Below are 17,371 nucleotides of genomic sequence, written 5' to 3'. Positions count from 1 at the left end.
GGTCTCTTTTGGTGCATGGTAGATGTAATGAATGCCACTGGTTCTGCTGGCTTGCTTTGGCAGATAAAAATTCCATTTCACTAATATGTTTTTAAATTTGCAAAAGATGGCTTTAGCTTTTTTGATTTTGCTTGGCTTTGAATTTCCCAAGAATTTTGGGACATTTTTGATGGTCAGTTATTTTTCCTCATAGTGACTTCAAGTCAGTGTGAGCTCAGACTGCAATAGACAGTCCACTGTGTGTCGACACTTATAAAAGATAAAGCCATGCTGTCAGTTTATGCTGAATTCTTTCCAAAGATGGGGTATATGTGGTAAAAGTTCTTAACATTTTTCTTTCTCATGCCAGACCTGCATTTGAAAAGGATTCTGAAATTTATTATCATCTTCATTATATTTTGCTGATGTTAAAACCATCTACTAAATCCATCCATCTGAAACTGAAGGGACAGTAAAGATTTTACTGATTTTATCATTTACCTTTGGTGTAAAAACTATATTGCAGCTAGTAAGGAACACACAAAGGCTTAGGAAAAGGTTCTGCAAAACAGTGTTAGATATAAAAAAAGAAAAAGAAAGGTATTGATCTAAAATTTAATGAATGAAGTGAGTGTACAATAACTCAGTAACTGATACAGACTGAAAGGGTTTGCAGCTCTTTCGGTTCTTGAGGGAAAAGACCCCCCAAACAGAAAGTGCACAAACTCCTGGTTGTAAATCTGCACATATGAAAATAAATATTGAATGTATAGGGGGTCGGATTAAAGGAAAAAAATAAGAAAAGGTTAGAAAATTGTGAAGTGCTTCAGTCTCTACTGAAGTACCACAACAAATCCCTGAAGGTTTTATAAGCATCTCTAAGGCAACAGGAAATGAGCAGTGTGGATTTATCAGGAACAACCTCATGGGAGGAGGCTGATGAATTTAATTTGGTTAATTCAATGGATGCTTTACAGCCCAGCCTGAGTGAGGCAGCACATTGGTTATGGGATACTCGGTGAGGATCTGTGTTCAGGAGGGTCCATTAAGTGATGAATATTTGCTGAGGAGTGTCTGTGGTGGTCACTGGGATCCTGGAGGGGTTTGTTCTGCCTCTGTGCCAACAGTTTGGGAGACAAAGAGAAAACACTTGAGATGCAGAGGGAAGTTTGTGTGTGTTTTTTTTAAACAGAACAACTTGAAGAAATAGCCTGAAGACTATTTCACTTTTTCTTAAGTAAAAATGCAGAGTATTTAGCAATGGAAAAAGTGAAGTAGTCTGGGATTTTAGACCAGAAATTGAATACAGTTCTTTCAGTAAAAAACTCAGCAAATCTTTAACAGTGTAGAATTGTCCTATACAGGCATTTTGTAATACTCCACGCTAGTAAGTGATATGCCCCATTTTGGATCCCACATTTTAAGGTGGGTTTAAGTTTCAGACTGAGAAAGCCAGTAAAACCTTGATTTAATCCTTGTAGTCTAGGAAATGAAGACTTCTTCTGTCTTCTGGAAGCAGCTTATAGAGGAATGGAACAAGTTTCCAGGTGAGCTAAGTTAAGAACATCACTACAATCAGTCATCTTGTTTTTAGTGGAGAAGAAAAAATTACTGCCTTATCTTGCACTAAGGCCCGAGTTTATGTTAATGGGAAAGAACATCCTTCTGTTTAAGGTCATCAAGCACAGGAGTATGCCTCCTGTTGAGGCAGTGGGTACACTAGTAATTGCAGTTGCCTTAAGAATAGGGTAGAGAAATGTTGATGCTTTGGGTGCTGTGAATCGTTCCCAGAGCAGTTTGACAGCCTGATGCCTCTGGGTTTGCCTCTTTGATTTTCAAGCAGCCCTGACTTTTGAAGCCTGTGTTAAGAAACAAGTGCTGAAAGGAGGACAAGTCTGATGGTCAGTCTGTAATTAAATCTGTAACTAAATCCTGCTCACAAATGTTGCTGTCTGTCCCTCAGTTCTTTATGTATTTTTACCTGGAAGATGTCTTTTCAATGGTTTAATGACTTTTCAAAGTGCAGGCTGGGTCTCTGAAATTAAATTGGTTGTTAGTTTTCTCACTTGTTGCCAGGAAATGAGGGTTGATGTCCTGGTGTTCCAAAGGAGATGTTCAGAATTTCTACTTCCCAAACTACCCTCTTCAGGGGAAAAATACTACTGTAGGAGCCTGTGATATGTCAGAAGTGAATATTTCTAAAAATTGAAAATATTTCCTTGTCTTAGAGTTTCTTCATTCAACAGTCACCCACAGGGCTGTGAGCTTCCTGAGTGCTGAGGGTGATGTATATTGTTCACCTTTTGAAGAAAAAAAATGTTTTGCTAGTGGGGGTTTGTTTTGGTTTTCTTTTTCTGGTTTTTTTTTATATTTACTGTTTTACTGTAGTCACTCTAATTAGCACTAACTGCTTTCCTGCAAAAAGGTAGGATGTCAATCAGGTTTTGATCTGTTTTGATTTTTTTATACTGACGCATACAGACCATTTGGTTTATGCTATGGGAGAATTCCAAAAGAAGCAATGTTTGCAGTAGTAAAAGGTCACTGGTTTTGTGATCTAGAGCACATGCATGTCTGGGAGCCAGGCCTGAGCAAGGAGAAAGGAAGTGCTTGATCTTCTCTCTTTTCCTGCAGCCTGCAACCTTGCTGCAGAGAAGTGCATGAAAGAGCTAAAACCGTGTGGATCATCTGGTCCTCCTTCTGTTTTGCACTTTATCCTGCAGTGGAATAATAAGCATTAATGGAAAATACAGCAGTTTGGATAAGATAATGCCCATAAAGGCAGACTGTGGGTATCAACGTTTCTTCCCAAAATAAAACTGAATTAAGTTTTTAATTACTGAACTCTCTGAAATAAGCTTATGCACACGTTTTGTACCTAAGGGGGAAACCCTACAGATACCAGAAAGGGAGTTGAGACCACATGGTGTTGGAGGTATCTGCCCTTGAAAGGGCAAAGCCGCCTGGCCAGCAGGTTTGTCACTGAAATTTAGAAACTGGCTGTGATTCCAGGTGCCACCAGTGCCTTTAATGCTTCAGCAAAGTGCAAACTGCGTAATGCCAGGGCAGGTGCTGAAACGCGACACCGGGGCATCGCTTCCTCCCAGCCGCCTGTTCCTTGCATAACTTCGGGCTTCCCGGGGCGGCCTCTAGCTGAGCCGAGCCCGACAGGAAATACTTGGGTAGCCGGTGGCAGTTCTGCTAGGCATAGAAAGAATAGCAATTAATTGTATTCTCAGTCCAATGGTTGTAGTACTTCAGGCGCTATCCCTGTTCTGTGGTTAGGGAAAATGAAGCAGGATGGTGAAGCTGGTGATGGGAGGCACTGAATTTTTCTGCCCTGTATGCTTGGTTTGAACCAGCTTCATCTGCACCTGGAAACCTATAGCTGTTAGCTCTGCTTGGCAGAGCAGCAGAGTGTGTGGCCTTTTTGGGGGGCTTCTCTATTTTTCCTGGTAAAGATGTCAGTCAAAACAGAACCCATAGTGTAACAGGAGAGACTAGGCTTTAAGATATTTTATATTTTGTCTTTCACAGATACAGGTGAACTCAGCTTGAATCTATCCTTAACCATACACAATGCTGATTTATTCCTTACTTTTGTTTACTCATTTTTTAATTCCAAGTACTTGGAGAGATCATAAGCAATGCAGTAATTCAATTTAGAAAAGACAATTTTTTGTTTAAAATGAAGTTTTTGAAGTGTTTTTTTCCATAAAGTTGCATTTTTAAGGAAGTTTCTAGCAGTGGAGTTTAAGACTAAATAGTTCTCATAGAGTTTTGTCTACAGATTTAAAAGTGATGTCTTTAATACTGTTTTGCTGTGATCTTTTAAATGCTTGTGGTATTGAGCTTTCTTAATAGTTAAACTTGTGATTTCCTTTCATTCTTTGTTTTGGTTGTATGAAGAAATGTGATCTTCAGTGCCCTTCATTTTGGAAGCAGAGGAGTCTGTCTTTCTGCTTATCAGACCACCACGCCATGTTGGAAGGGCTTTCCTCATGCTTGTGTCAAACTCTGAGCCTCAGCCTACTTGAGTGTACAGATGAGTTTGTGTTTCTGCTAGATAACAGAAATCCTGTAAAACTCAGATACTTCACAGCCCATTGGGTTAATTGAGAGACTTTTAATTTTGGGAATACCATATTGTGGAACACATGTATTTTCTAAGAGGAAGAATATTCAGTTAAAAGCACTTGTTTGTAATTTGAGTACTGCAAACGCAGTCTCCTGCAAACCAGAATCCATTTATCAGTGGAGATGTAGGTAGCACGGCAGGGCCTGGAATGAAAAGTCCAGGGATAATAGGGAAGTTCTTGAGGGTGTACATATGTAGAGAGCAATTTGAGGACATTTGCCTCAGCCTATTGCTCTGTGCTCTGCAGTGTAACGTTACCAAACCATAATATCCAGCAGTGTGCTCAAAAAGAGGTGCCTGCTGATGTCTTTTTTTTTTTTTTTTTGGAAGGATTTCCCAGAAAATCTGTTCCTCCAAAGAAGGGTTCAAGCCACATAGAAGTGGTGTTCTGCTGGAGAAACATAATTCTCAGAACATAATGAAAGAACCTCTTTGTTGTAAAACAAGCTGCAGAAAATAAGACTGCTGGGATTTGAGGGGAGCTTTTCTGAACTTCTTCAAGATGTAAACTTATGCTCAGGAAAGGCCAACAAACTTAAGAGAGATCTGACCAGACTATATGCGTAACAGATCCTCCCAGCAAAGTCTTACCTGATGACAAAGCCTGTTTAACCAATTGTTTACCTCTTGTCAGGTTAACCAATGCATGGTTCCTGAAGCAAGAGCTGAGTGTCTTTGGGCAATCAGGTGCCCATTTGACACGACTGTTTCTGAGCAAGGTGTGGGTTTTAGATTTATAAAAGTAGCAGAGGTTAACATCAAATTACTTTGTAATTTGCGGGGGTACCATCACTTACAATCACAGGCAACTGCATGTGTGATTGCCTATCACAACTGCTATGAGTTCCTATCTCTTTGGGTGTTTCCCATAACCAACATGCCTGTGTGTCATGTGTGAGACTGGATTTTATCTGAATATTGGCTTTTCACACAGTGGCACTTTGTGAGAGTGCAAAAGGGGCAAAGGGCAATTAACTTGCTTGGATTTTATCTTCTTGCCCATGGTAATGTAATGCAATTTGGCTGATCCCTGACCTTCTTGTGCACTCCAGACTTCTGTCGTAGGTATATCTTGGTAAATCACGTAGCCACCCTTATCTTCAACAGATTGTCTGTTTTTGTGGTAGGTTCTTTATAAACACATTTGCAGGCTCTGAGAGTTCATGCCCTGCCTTATCTGCAGCAGGCCTTGGCCTGTGTAGTTGGGCCCAGCAGCAGCAGTGCTGCATCCCAGATAATTGCTTCATGTATAAAAGTATCCTTCTCTTGGAGGATCTCTAAGTTAAGACTGTCTGCTGTATAATTGCCTATTGACTTGGCCTATGATGAAAAATCCATCTTCTAGGACCCCAGAAGGTATTTAGAGCAGCGTTATCCCATGGAATCTAGAGGCAATAGAAGAGTAAGGAAGATGAAAACCTTAAAGTCAATTCTACTCACCCCAGCACTAGTGTTGTTAGTTTTGGCAAATCCTGTCTCAACAGTAAAGCCAGCTGCCATTTTGGCATCAACACAGACAGACTTGGCATGATCCCTTCTGGCATCAAAAAAATGCTTCATGGGAGCTGGCACCAAAGCTGTGAAACAAGGGTAAGTAAGGCCCAAGGGAAACGCCAAGCAGCCATAAGATGAGCACTAAAAATAGTGAGTTGCTGTCATTTGTAGAGAAATCAAATAGCACTTGTAAGAGTAGGGCATCCAAGTGCTCCATCAAGGTTGTGCTCGTAAGCATCTCTGGGACAATGCATGTCTGTGATGATGTGACCAAAGGGCACACACAGGCTGTATTTTTGGGACCCACATGGTGCAAGACTCTAAAACTAGAACAGACACTTACCGTCTTAATTCTGTGCTTAGGGTATCCTGTTACTGTCTGCAGACTGCCTTCTTCCCTGTCTGGAGCAGATCGTCTCCTCTTGAGCCATTACCGAAGTCCTGTTTGCATACATGGGCATCAGGAAGACAAGAGCTGTAGTGCCAAAAAGCAAGGAGCCAAGCTGGTGTCCCTGTACCACCCCGGATACACTGTGGCAGTCTCATCAAGTATTTAACAGCTGAACTCTCCACTCCCTCCTCCTTCTCCCCCTCCCAGCAGGCTTAGAAGAAAGTTGAGTAGGCTTTACCATTACTTCATTACCCACTTCAGACTAAAAGTGAAGCCTGACATCTTCATTTGGGCATCTCAGGTGCCCAAAAACCTGGGAATGCTAAAGGGGCAGAATCAACCCAATCGTTTTTGAAGCACTTAGCATCACTTCTCAATAGGGTGCTTTCAACCCTTTAGTCCCTCTGTGCCTCAGCGATGAAGGACTTTGAAGCTTTTTAACACTTCTGGGCTTGGATGGCAGACGTGGGTGTTAGAGTGGTCACACAAAAGTAGATTATTCTCACAGACTTTGGCATTACAGTTGCATTGGTTTGGCTGCAGCTCTGTTGCTGTGAAGAAAAGCACGCTGGACCTGTGGCTATTGTTTTCTGCTCCATGCTCTAAACAGCAGTGGGAACAATATCACTGAGGGCTGGAAACCTCAAGCTACACTTAGGAAAAACTATTTTGGTCTCAGAGAAGAGCCTGGACTTCTAATTGCTGCCACTGTCCCATCAGCTGAACAACAGAGTGGGTAGGAGTGTCTGAAGAGCCTGGATGTGGTTGCTTTTATCTCCTCTGTCAGACACGGGTGTTGGAGAGGACTCCTCTTGGGTATGTCCTCCACAACCACTCCTTGTCTGCTCCCTGCCCTTTCCTTGAATGCCCTTAGGATAGTGTAATACAAAAGGCAGCTTCAGAGGAAGGATTGCTTGCTGTACAAAAGTGCAAAGGGAAGTGCTTTTCTGTTGGCATTTCTTCACCCACAAAGGAGCAGTGAAGAGGAGGACAAGCTCTCACTGAAATAGCAGATGATGGAGTGGGTAGTGGCTTCCTCTGCGGTGCACACTATTTGAGTTCAGGGCTTACACATGGCTTTTGGGTGGAGATGTGGTACATATTTGTACTTGCCTGCTTGGCTGACAATTGCTGTTCGGGATTCAGTTGGAATCAAGAATCAATTGGAATCAAGCATGAGCTGTTGCTGTTGGGGCTCTCAGTAACACTGAGAATATTTTGAAGTGCAGAGTCTCATCCTCCCTGGTCAACCAGTGACTTAGAGAGAAAGACAGGTAACAGTAGTGAGGTTGAAATGCACTGTCCCTATTTGCTTAACTTACTAAGCTCCAAGAGTTTTTTGCACTTCTGAATCACTGAGCTGACAGAAGTGATGGCCTGTGGGGAAGAGGCACAGCTTCTTACCAGTGCAAGCCCTTGTGTTCTGTTGCACATTAAAATTTATTGATCCATCAGACTGGTTGCAGTCCTAACTCACACACCGGTTCCAACAGATATGGTGTCTTTTCCTGAAATTATTCTTTGCTTTCTCCAACAAAGATTAAGACAGTTTGGCCTGAAAAATAGTAAATGCAATGACTCCAGTGTTCTTGTTTTGTAGCTGAAGTGCATGTGGATTGGGGGACATACTTTACCCCACTCCTAAACAATACAGTAATACTAGACAGAGTGAAAGGTTTGTTTTGGGCCACTTGTCCCCTGAGCAAAAGAGTAGATATTCTAGGTCTTGCAGGTACTGGAAGTTACCAGCTTGACCTCTTCTTCTTGGTCCTCTGGAATTTGTTGATGGCATTCTTGGTAGGCAGTGCCAATGCTGTATGTTACATGAACCCGGGACACCTGGTCCTCACACTGGAAAGGCATCACGTTCTTGTAGTGCTATCACTGGGGTGGGGAAGTTGCCCTTCACTCTTCAGGTATCTACAAGTGCACAGGTGGGCAGACAGAAATGGTTCATAGGCAGATTTAGCATTGCATTGCTGTTCCAGCATTGGTCATCTCCCAGTGTCTCATGCTAGTTTTGCTAGCAAACTTGTCCCTTTCGAATATTTGCTGTGAAGGCAGATGGAGCTTGTTGTTCCTGGATGTTGTCTTATTCTAGAGAAACAGAGATCTGCTTTTACACTTTTCTGTACGTTTCTCTCCTTTTTCTGTTCTTTATTCCCCAATCCATCCCCAGGACAGGGAAAGGTAAAGTCACCTTCATTGAGGGTACTTCTTTCACACTGTGTTTTGAGTGCATGCCAGATTTATGAAGTCTCAGTCATAGCACCCAGGGCTGCAGGCTGACTAACAAAAATGGTGCTCCAGAAACACTCCTCTTATCAACATGAAAATAACAGAGTGCACTGGGGAAAATGGAAGTATAATTAGATAAAATTGTTCCAACGTTATGGTCAACCTGTGTATGTAGCTACAGAACTATGGTATTAAAGTTTAATCAAGAGGATATTACACATCATCTGTATTTACTGTTCAAAACCTCTCTCTGCCTAGGACTGTGATAGTGGAGCAACTGAGAGCAGCCTCATGCTTCAAGCCTGACAGGTTTGAGGTGCACAACATCAATTTTTCTTGCAGGCATGTTATCATAACTGGATCTCTTCAGGGTGTATCAAAATGAGTACTATACCTTGCTTGGTTACCAGACCTGCTTGCAAGCATCTCCCATCAAACATGGAAAGTGACTGTCTTGTCAAACAACTTCCATCTTGTGCTTCACTTGCACGTTATATCTGAGGTCATGAGGCACAGTGTGTTGGCCTGTGAAGGTACTGAGCAGCATCCTTTGTGGGACATCAAGTTTGGGGCAGATGGCATGTTCTGGAGCAGTATTATAGACTGGTAGTGCCTAGAGGCCTCTACTCCCTCTTTTCCAGTAGAAACCTGCTCACCACTTTTATGTGGTGGGATCCATGCTGACACACCAAAAAGGGGTGGTTGGTGGCTACCTAAACAAGCAAATTTTGAAAGTAATGTAGATTCCATAATCTGTCCTGACATTAGTCTTGACTTTTCAGAGCCCTCAAGACAGTCATCTACTGAGGAGCTGTGTGAACAAACACACACAATTTATATTTGTTTTGTTATTATATCTTGGATAGACACACTCTTGTGTAGCCTTTGCAGATCTTAAGTTCCAGGTTTGTATAAAGGAAGTGAACCCATGCTAAGCCTGCCTTAGAGCTGCTCTTGCTTTCATTAAAATAATTATTATTTCAGCTCTGGTTTCCCCCAGGCAGAGAGTAGTAGAAAATTAGAAGGGTTTTAGAAATGGACAATGAGAAGCTGAGGGCTTTAGGATAAGATTTTACATTAAGAGGATAGGGAAGATTGATATCTTTTATAAGAAGATAGCTAACAGGTACAGAGTAATGAATGGGTGAGAAGATGGATGAGGACTTCTGTTCCCACCTGTTAATAATATGAAAGTCAAATTAGAAGGTGGTGAATTCATTCCTGATGAAAGAAACTATTTGTTCACAACCACTGTCTATGAAACTCACTGCCACCAGGCAGAGCTTTGGGGCAAGAATTTACAAACTTAAAAAAGAAGGGGTAAAAGGATACCAGTTGGTATATACAAAGCAATTGCAAGGATTAGGAGAACCTAGGTGTTTTGCAAAGGGTCTAAGGCTGTTGATCAGTGTTTTGTAAGGGTATGAGCTACCTTGTCCAGCTCTTTTTCTTTTTTTTTTTTTTTGTTTGTCCTTCTACAGGGTTTTTTCCGTAGTCGCCTATAGCAGAGTTGTGGAGCATGTTACTGGCCGCTGTCACTCAGGGACTGCAAGAAAGGGTGGCTGCTGCTGCTGCAGTCGAATGTGGTAATGCCTGCTTGCAAACCACCTTTTTTGTGTCAGTCTTTCCAGGATTGCTAAATTCACACATAAATTAGGATGCTTTTGCTTTTCCACCAAGTTACTGCTTTTGATAGTCCTTCACAACTTGCCTTAGATCTGGAATGACGCTTTGCCTTTTGAGCGTGTGCTGGGGAAGAGGCGGGTGGTTAAAGTTAGATTTCTTCTGACAGTAGGGATTTAGAAACTGCTGCATTAGCTCAGCCCTGCGATCTGCCTGGTCCAGAGCTCTGGATAGCAACAGCCAAAATCAGATATTTCAAAGGCCAGTGTAAGGCCACAGAACAGATTACTAAAACAGAAAGCTGCCCTTTTATATCACTGGTGTTTGTCCATAGAATTGGAAAAGCAAAGGTTGAAAGTTTGTTTGATCCAAGAGCACAAAAGCTGGAAAATCCCATTCCCTGGCTGATGCTAGTTAACACCAATGTTTTGTATCCTCCAGGAAATTGCTTCGTTGCTGGTTTTCTCTTAGGGAAATCAAGGATGTGTTTACCCTTAAACAGCATTTTTAGATGGTGCCTTGAAGTTGGTGTAAAAATAAGTAATGTTTGTGTGTAGGCCCAGTTGTGGAAAGGACACACAGAGTGGGGTTCTCATTTGGGAAACCACTCTGGGCTGGACTAGGCTGAACTCAAAGGAGGTCACTGAGTGGTTCTGGCATGTGCAAAATGGGTGTCTTTTTCTGACACTGCTGAAAGCTGTCTAGCTGTTGGGTGGCAAGGGGTGTCTGTTCTGCTTTTTCTTTTTTTAGTTTCCTCTTCAATTTTTTTCCTCCTATTTCTAATTAGTATTTGCAAGAATTTTATGTGATTTCTCTCTCTCTTCTGAAGTACTGAAATTACTACGAAAACTGCTACTAAAAAAGACATTCAGTGACCTCACTATACAAAACAGTATATTCCTTTCCTTGTCATTTATTTTAATGTGTTGGGCTCCAAAGCCAAAGAAGTCAAAAGCCAGGGGAGTTTGTCCGCTGTCAGATATCCACGGAGCTGCTGCTGGGGCATATGGGAGTGGCAATGGTGTCCCAGGCCCCCTCCCCCTCCCCGACAGACGAGGACAGCTGCTGATTAAAGAGAAGCACAAAAAAAGAGGTTGCTGAACTTTCAAAGTGGAGGTAGAAAAGGAAGTTATATTTAGATTACCTTCTGCAGTGTCATCTTCTACACCACTGTGGAACTTGCTGTACTCCTTGGGGGAGGACAAACAAGACATGCCATCCTGGGCACCGGATGATAAATTTGTTTATAAGGCTTAATTGCCCCTTGGCATGAAAATGTGAAATGAGCTGAAGTAGAATGAGAAACCTTTTGATGGGGCTAGTCATATTTTCCTTGGGGAGAGGTAAATTTGAAACTCTTCCCATCACTTATCTGATGCTAAAGGGGTCCAATCCTGATCCTTCTGAAATCAGGGAAGTTGTTGCTGTTTTGCTGTTTCTTTAGAGGGACAGCTGTTATCAGGAGTTGAGGGTTGAACAGTGTTATGAGTCAGAAAAAGTGGTGGCAGGCAGAAGGTGGCAGGGAAGCGCTTTGGATCTGTGAAGACTACCGAGGTCCCCAGTGTCTGGAGGTACTCAGAGAAACCATGGTGGTGGCTTCTAGGACTCCAGTGCTGTCCAGCAGGCAGCATCAAACTTAGCTTTCTCCTCAGAAATAGATGAACTGTCTATTTTTGCTTAGTGAGATTTAATCATCACCATGCTGTTGGCTCATGACAATATTTTTAATAGACTGCCCTCCATTGCAGCATCCCCTTAGCAGGGAGGAGAGCACTTTTGCACTCTGCTCCACCAGGGCTCCCTGACAGGTCCCGTTTGCAGCAACTTGCCTGGTATCACCCAGCAGCTCAGCAGTCTTAAGGTTCAGGGCTGCCTTTTGGTGTGGGGCTTTTTTTGGGTGAGTTTTTTTGGGGTTTTTTTTGGGGTTTTTTTGGTTTTTTGTTTTTTTGGTTTTTTTTGGTGGATGTGTGGATTTTTGGTTTGTGTTGGGGGTTTTGTGTCTGTGTGTTTTTGTGTTGGGGTTTGTTTTAGTTTTTTTTTTTGTTTGGGGTGGGGTTTTTTGTTTTGTTTTTTTTGTTTTTTTTTTTTTTCAGAACTGCCTGACCTGATGTCATTTCCCTCTTGCAAACACGCCGGCTGGGCTGCGTCTGAGATATGTCACAGGGAGTGGGAGGAGGAGGAGGGGGAGCCAGCGAGTGCGTGCAGTGTCCCAGGACCCTGTTTACTTAGCATTCCCAGCTGAGGAAGCCCTGGTTTAAATAGGATCGGAGGAGCAGGCTGCCCACAGCAGATGAAGAAATGGTTGCTGTGGGGCTTTAAATTCCTGCCTTCCCATGTGCTGGCGTGGAGGATGAGCCTGCAGAATGCCTTTCCTCCTGGGTCTCAGACAGGTAACCAACCGGCTTAAGTGCGGTGGGAGCTGCTTGCTCAGGTGGAGGATGCGACTGATTACTTTTATTTTTATTTCCCTCACCTCTGAGGACATGATTTCTGACTTTCCCAAAACGGAACTGTACAATCAGCACTTCCCCACCCGTGGTGTGTGATCGGAGAGCACAGTTGTGCGAGAGACGCTTTTTATTAGCAAGGAAGGAGCAAAACTGTGAGCCAGGGATAGAAACTTCCTTGTTGTTGTTGGAGGCTTTGCAGCAGAGAGATTTTGTGTTGTTGGGTTTTAGGGTTCTTTCCACAGTCCTTAAAATGGAATTGCATTTGCATTTCTTAAAAACATGCCGAACTTCGAACTGTTTCCTTGTACAGGCATTATTTTGTATGTAAAACTGTGGATTTTTAAAAAAGAAAAAAAAAAAAAAAAGAAAAGCCAGGAAAAAGAAAAAAAACCCAGAAAATGCCCAGGAAGAGGTATATATGTGTGTGCGTGTCTCATCTCTAACAAAAGTCACCAAATGGAAAATGGCAACATTCTGTGACCCACAGCTTGGTGATTTTTTAATTGTTTTGTGAGAGTTTGAGCTTGAACAAGAAACTTGGGATAATTTAATAGCTGGTAATATCGAGTGGAATGAGAAATGGTAGCAACTGCCCAGCTGCTCTCTGCTGGAGGAGGTGCCAACTATGTGTTCCTAGGCAGGGGAGAGCAAACCCTTTTTTTGGTTTGGGAGGCACGTCTGTAGGGGAATCTAACTGTAAACTCTTTCCAGCAGTGCTGTGATCTGTAATCCACAATAAATAAATACTGAATTATATCAGAGTGCTGCTTTCAGTTTCTAATTTAGAATTTAAAAGTCGAGATTGGACCGTAACATGCTTTAAACTACCTACTTTCAGTTGTTTATCAGCGCTAAAAGACTTCAACTCGCTGCTGAGTAAACAGTGCTGTCTCTTTTTCCTTATCAGTTCAGTTTTGGTGAAAGGCAGCTCTCTCCCCACCCCCACACCCCCCCCCCCATTCCGAAAAGAGTTTTACATAAGAAACTACCTCTAGCACAATGACCTTCTGTGATTGGTGCAACAGCTATAAATAATAGATCACTTGTTAGCACTCAGGGCAAAGAGACTTGCCTTAAAAACTAGGAACTGAACCAGAGGGGGAAATGCAGGCACAACGGCTGAATGGCTTTAGGTAACTCTCAAATTGCAGTGAGATGTAGCTGCTTCAAATGCTGAGATTGCTTGAGACTCACAGGTGTGTTTTTCTCTAAAATTTCTGTTTTTAAAGAATTAATTTTGTTTTAGAGATCTGTTCAGTGCAGTTGGGGTGCTGCATAAGGTGTAAAAGTAGAATTTAGGTGTAATTTGGCTTAATTTGCTGGAACAGTGAACATCTGGTTGTCTCAGTGGATGGATGGTACTTTTTTCTCTGCTGGTAACTTTTCGGCATCAATAGAGGCATTTACAGGAAGCAGGAATAAAAGGTGTTGCCCCAAGAACACAAGAGTAAAGTTGTTGACTATTTTTATCCACTGATAAAGGATATACTGGGAAAGAGCTGCTTGAACTTTTCGTAGTTTTAATCATTTTAAGTCTTATAAAAAAAATCTAAGTATTTGTGAGTATGTCCTGCATGCAAATATTATTCAGAAATTTATTTTTCCAAGGGTTGTTACTGAACAATGCTGTTTAATTGAAAGTAGGGGAGGAATTCAGGAACATCTCATCACCTCCATTGTGTCTTGGTTTTTACTTGGTACATTCAGACTGTAAACACTTGGCTGTCTGGGATGCCCTTTGTTGTTCTCACTCAACACAAGGGATGCTGATCCTGGGCTGCAGACTCAGGGAAGAGGTGCTGAGTGGATTGCCCTCCCATGAGCTATGTGATGAGGATGGAAGGATCAGAGTGAGACCTTTGGCTCCCCAGGACCCCTTGCTCTACACCCCTGGACTGCACTGAACAACTGCTTTCCCTGGATCTGCCTTCATTTCTTCTTTGGGAGCCAGCAGCATTGTAGCATTGCAGATGGACTGCCAAACACCTGGTAAAAGTAGGGTGTCTGGTTGATTTGGTTTTTTTTTATTGTTGCAGTGGGGATGATACTTAAATCCCTAAAAAGCTAGGTCAGCAGTATCTGACATCAGTGCAATATGGGTGTTTAAAGCTCCCAACCAAGGAAACATGATTGTAGGAGAGCTCTGCTTTTAGTTTTGAGTGAGCATTTCCTCCTAAAGTTGGAGATGGAAGCTCAAACACATTAACCTAAAAAAAAAAAAAAAAAAAGAAGTTGAATTCTGAATGTTTTCAGTTTTAATTTTAACTTCTTGAGGTTTTCAGCATGGTCTTCTGTTTGGTGGTTTAAACCAACAAAATGCAAGATGACCTCCTCAAAGCTGTAATTTCCTAGAAGTCTAGAAGTGTGTGTCTTTAATGTGAGAAGGCTGAGGACTGCAGCTGGGAAGCTTCTCACAAGGGGTGAAGAAGTAGATATATGGTGCTTAAAACACTAATGTATAGTTGTCGGAATCTGTAATTGAAACTTGCAGTAAACAAAAATGAAACCAGCTCTTATTGAAATATATCAAAGTGTCCATGACCTGTGAAAGGATAGTGTCCCTTTAAAGATAGTTGGAGTATTTCTTCAGGATAAATGGATGCAACAAACCAATTTGTTCCTCAGATAAAGGTTAATAAAACCTTGGAGGTTCTGCATCTGCTGGGGGTGAGGATGGGTCTGCTGTGGCTTATTAATCATGGTGATCTAAATATAATTCTCCTGATGCTGACATTAGCGAAGCAATAAATGTTGTGGATTAGAATTCCCGTTTTGGAGATCTTTATTGTGCCTGAGACAGCTCAGAGGCATCATTCCTCCCCGACTTATTATACTTCTAAAGTGTTTGCATATTTGCACTTACTACACTTTTTTCCCCACATTCTGCAAAACAAAATTTGTGGTGGGTGACTTAAGAAGAAGCGTCCAGACTTGATTTATTTCCTGGCCTCAGCTGTCTGTCATAAGGCAGGCTTACAGGAATCTATCCCCTGTTGTGCTGGCAGGGCCTGGCACATGAGGTTCCAGTAACTCCCAGCAGTCAAAGCCACTTTCATCTGCGGCAGTCTTACGTATTTTTGTTAAATAGAGCCCTCCAAAGGCATGATGCTTGCTCAGATGGTGGATTTTTGCTTTTATGTTCCAAAGGACTCACAGGTGTAATGTTTGTGAAGGCAGGAGATGTCTGGAGGCTTTGGTGCAGGCTCAGCCACAACGGTGTCTGTGGGTCCTGAGCTGCCCTGGTGGTCCAGGGTGCTCCAGCAGTTCTGCCTGTCCTTGCTGTGATCCCACCTGCTGTCTTTCTCTGAAAGGATCTAGTGAGTTTTTGTTTAAGATTAACTTTGATTAGGAACTGGGGGGCTGCTGGCAAACCAGGAATTGTAGAGTCCAGCCAAGTATTTTCGGTAGCAGTTTTAACTTACTGCTACTTGAGTGCCTTATCAGACAGAGATCATTTTCTGTGGTAGTTCTGTGTTTGCATTCTCACGAGCTGTTGCTGATGCACACTATCACTAACCAACACTAGTGATAGTCTGATATGAGAGAATGAGTAACAGCCAAGTGGGAACTAGTAAATAGTGGATATCAAATAGTTGTTTCTGACATATTTAATATACCGACAACAACTTCCATTCTGTTACTCAGAATGCTTAACGAATATATATACTTCAAATATTGATTGTGAGTTACTCAAAATACATACTTCAATGCATTTTTCTGAGGATAGTGTCACTTACTTAAATCCATCCTGCTTGTTATGGGTGCGGCTGGGTACTGAGGCAAGGGACTGCTGCCTGCAATTAATGAGATTAGTGAAATAACTAGGTCAGGATTTTGATTTATTATTAAATAGATGCTTATTACCAAAGTCCCTTTGAGCTGTGAAACCAGAAGGTCTGGAGTGGTCACACCTCGAGCCCAAGTCCTGTTAAAACCAGTTGTATCTTGCCCTTCAGCAGATGCCATTTTGGTAGTCTCCCTTCATTTTGTTGCTGGGCTTTTCCAAGTCCCTCTGTCTGTATGCCTCTTATTCAGGCCTTTACTCACTCCTGTCATCTTGTTGTTATTCTCCATCTCTTCCTATTAAAATAGTAATTTGCTGCATAGTGCCTTGACAAATGCTGTAGTGAAATTTGAAGAAATTAAAGAATTAGAGTAGGTAAAAAACCTGGCTATCCTAAGAGACAGGAATGGCCTATAAACTGCTGTAAGTAAACGCTAGTCACATTTCAAGTGTTTCCCAGGGTATTACCAAGGTTAGGATGAATGGATACTCTGCCAGTTTGAATGACACATTGAGGCCATATAAAGGTGCTCATATTTAGGGTAATGGAGTCTAGATTTCTGTGGAAAGAGGAGACAGAGCAAAAAGCTAAAATGATTATTAGATTTTGTGATACTGGCCGCTGCTGGTTTTGGTTACCTGATTAATGTCAACTGAGGAGTCAACTTTTCTAGGTTGTTGGCTGCCAACTATGCACTTCTGAGTGTGGGCTGTGGTGTTTGTTGCTGCAGTTGCACATATTAATTTTCAGCTTGGAAAAGAGCCATGCTAGCCTGGAATTTGCTCATCTTCATCTTTCTCCCTTCTGACTTAGCAACAGTGTGTGCCCAGGTTAACTGCTGACTTTTGAGATTAGAAAAGAGAGAAGTGCCTTGATCCTTTTATTGTGATGGAACTCCACTGTCAGTCAGTTATTTCCCTTCATTTCCAACACTGGCTTCAGACGCAGTAAATCCTAACAGATTTACAGATATTAAACCCAACCATTTGCTACTGGAAACCTTTACAAAAGTAGGGTAAGGAGGTCTCTTCCATCCTTCCTTGCAGCTCAGTCAACCTACAGACCTTCATGAATGCTTCTTGTCTTGATTGTGCCCCAGATTTTGACCTTTAATTTGTCACATAGGCCTCCAGTAAAGGTCTAATACTTAACTGGAAAGTGAAGAGAATAATTGGCTTTTTTCCTTGGCACTGACATTACTGTTTGCTGTGGCTTCAGATGTGACAACATGCAGCACTGCCTTGAGTTCTCTTATATCTACCGCTGCTGGATA

General features: G+C 42.1%; 1 protein-coding gene across 5 annotated transcripts in view; it reads left to right on the top strand.

Annotated features, from left to right (window-relative positions):
• Positions 1 to 17,371, top strand: part of WBP1L (WW domain binding protein 1 like) — a 59,495-nt gene that overhangs the window by 22,712 nt on the left and 19,412 nt on the right. The window contains exon 1 of one of the 5 annotated variants that reach the window (XM_053983786.1): positions 11,960 to 12,253. The exons of 3 other annotated variants lie outside the window; for them this stretch is intronic. In XM_053983786.1, the coding sequence (XP_053839761.1) occupies positions 12,154 to 12,253 (100 nt within the window). In that variant the 5' untranslated portion in view covers positions 11,960 to 12,153. Of the gene's footprint in view, positions 1 to 11,959; positions 12,254 to 17,371 lie in introns of those variants that run through there. One more of the 5 variants, XM_053983785.1, reaches the window with a different exon arrangement.

The sequence above is a fragment of the Vidua macroura genome, chromosome 8 (assembly GCF_024509145.1).
Source record: "Vidua macroura isolate BioBank_ID:100142 chromosome 8, ASM2450914v1, whole genome shotgun sequence".
Classification (NCBI taxonomy): Eukaryota; Metazoa; Chordata; class Aves; order Passeriformes; family Viduidae; genus Vidua; species Vidua macroura.
This window is presented reverse-complemented; position numbering and strand designations above follow the sequence as displayed.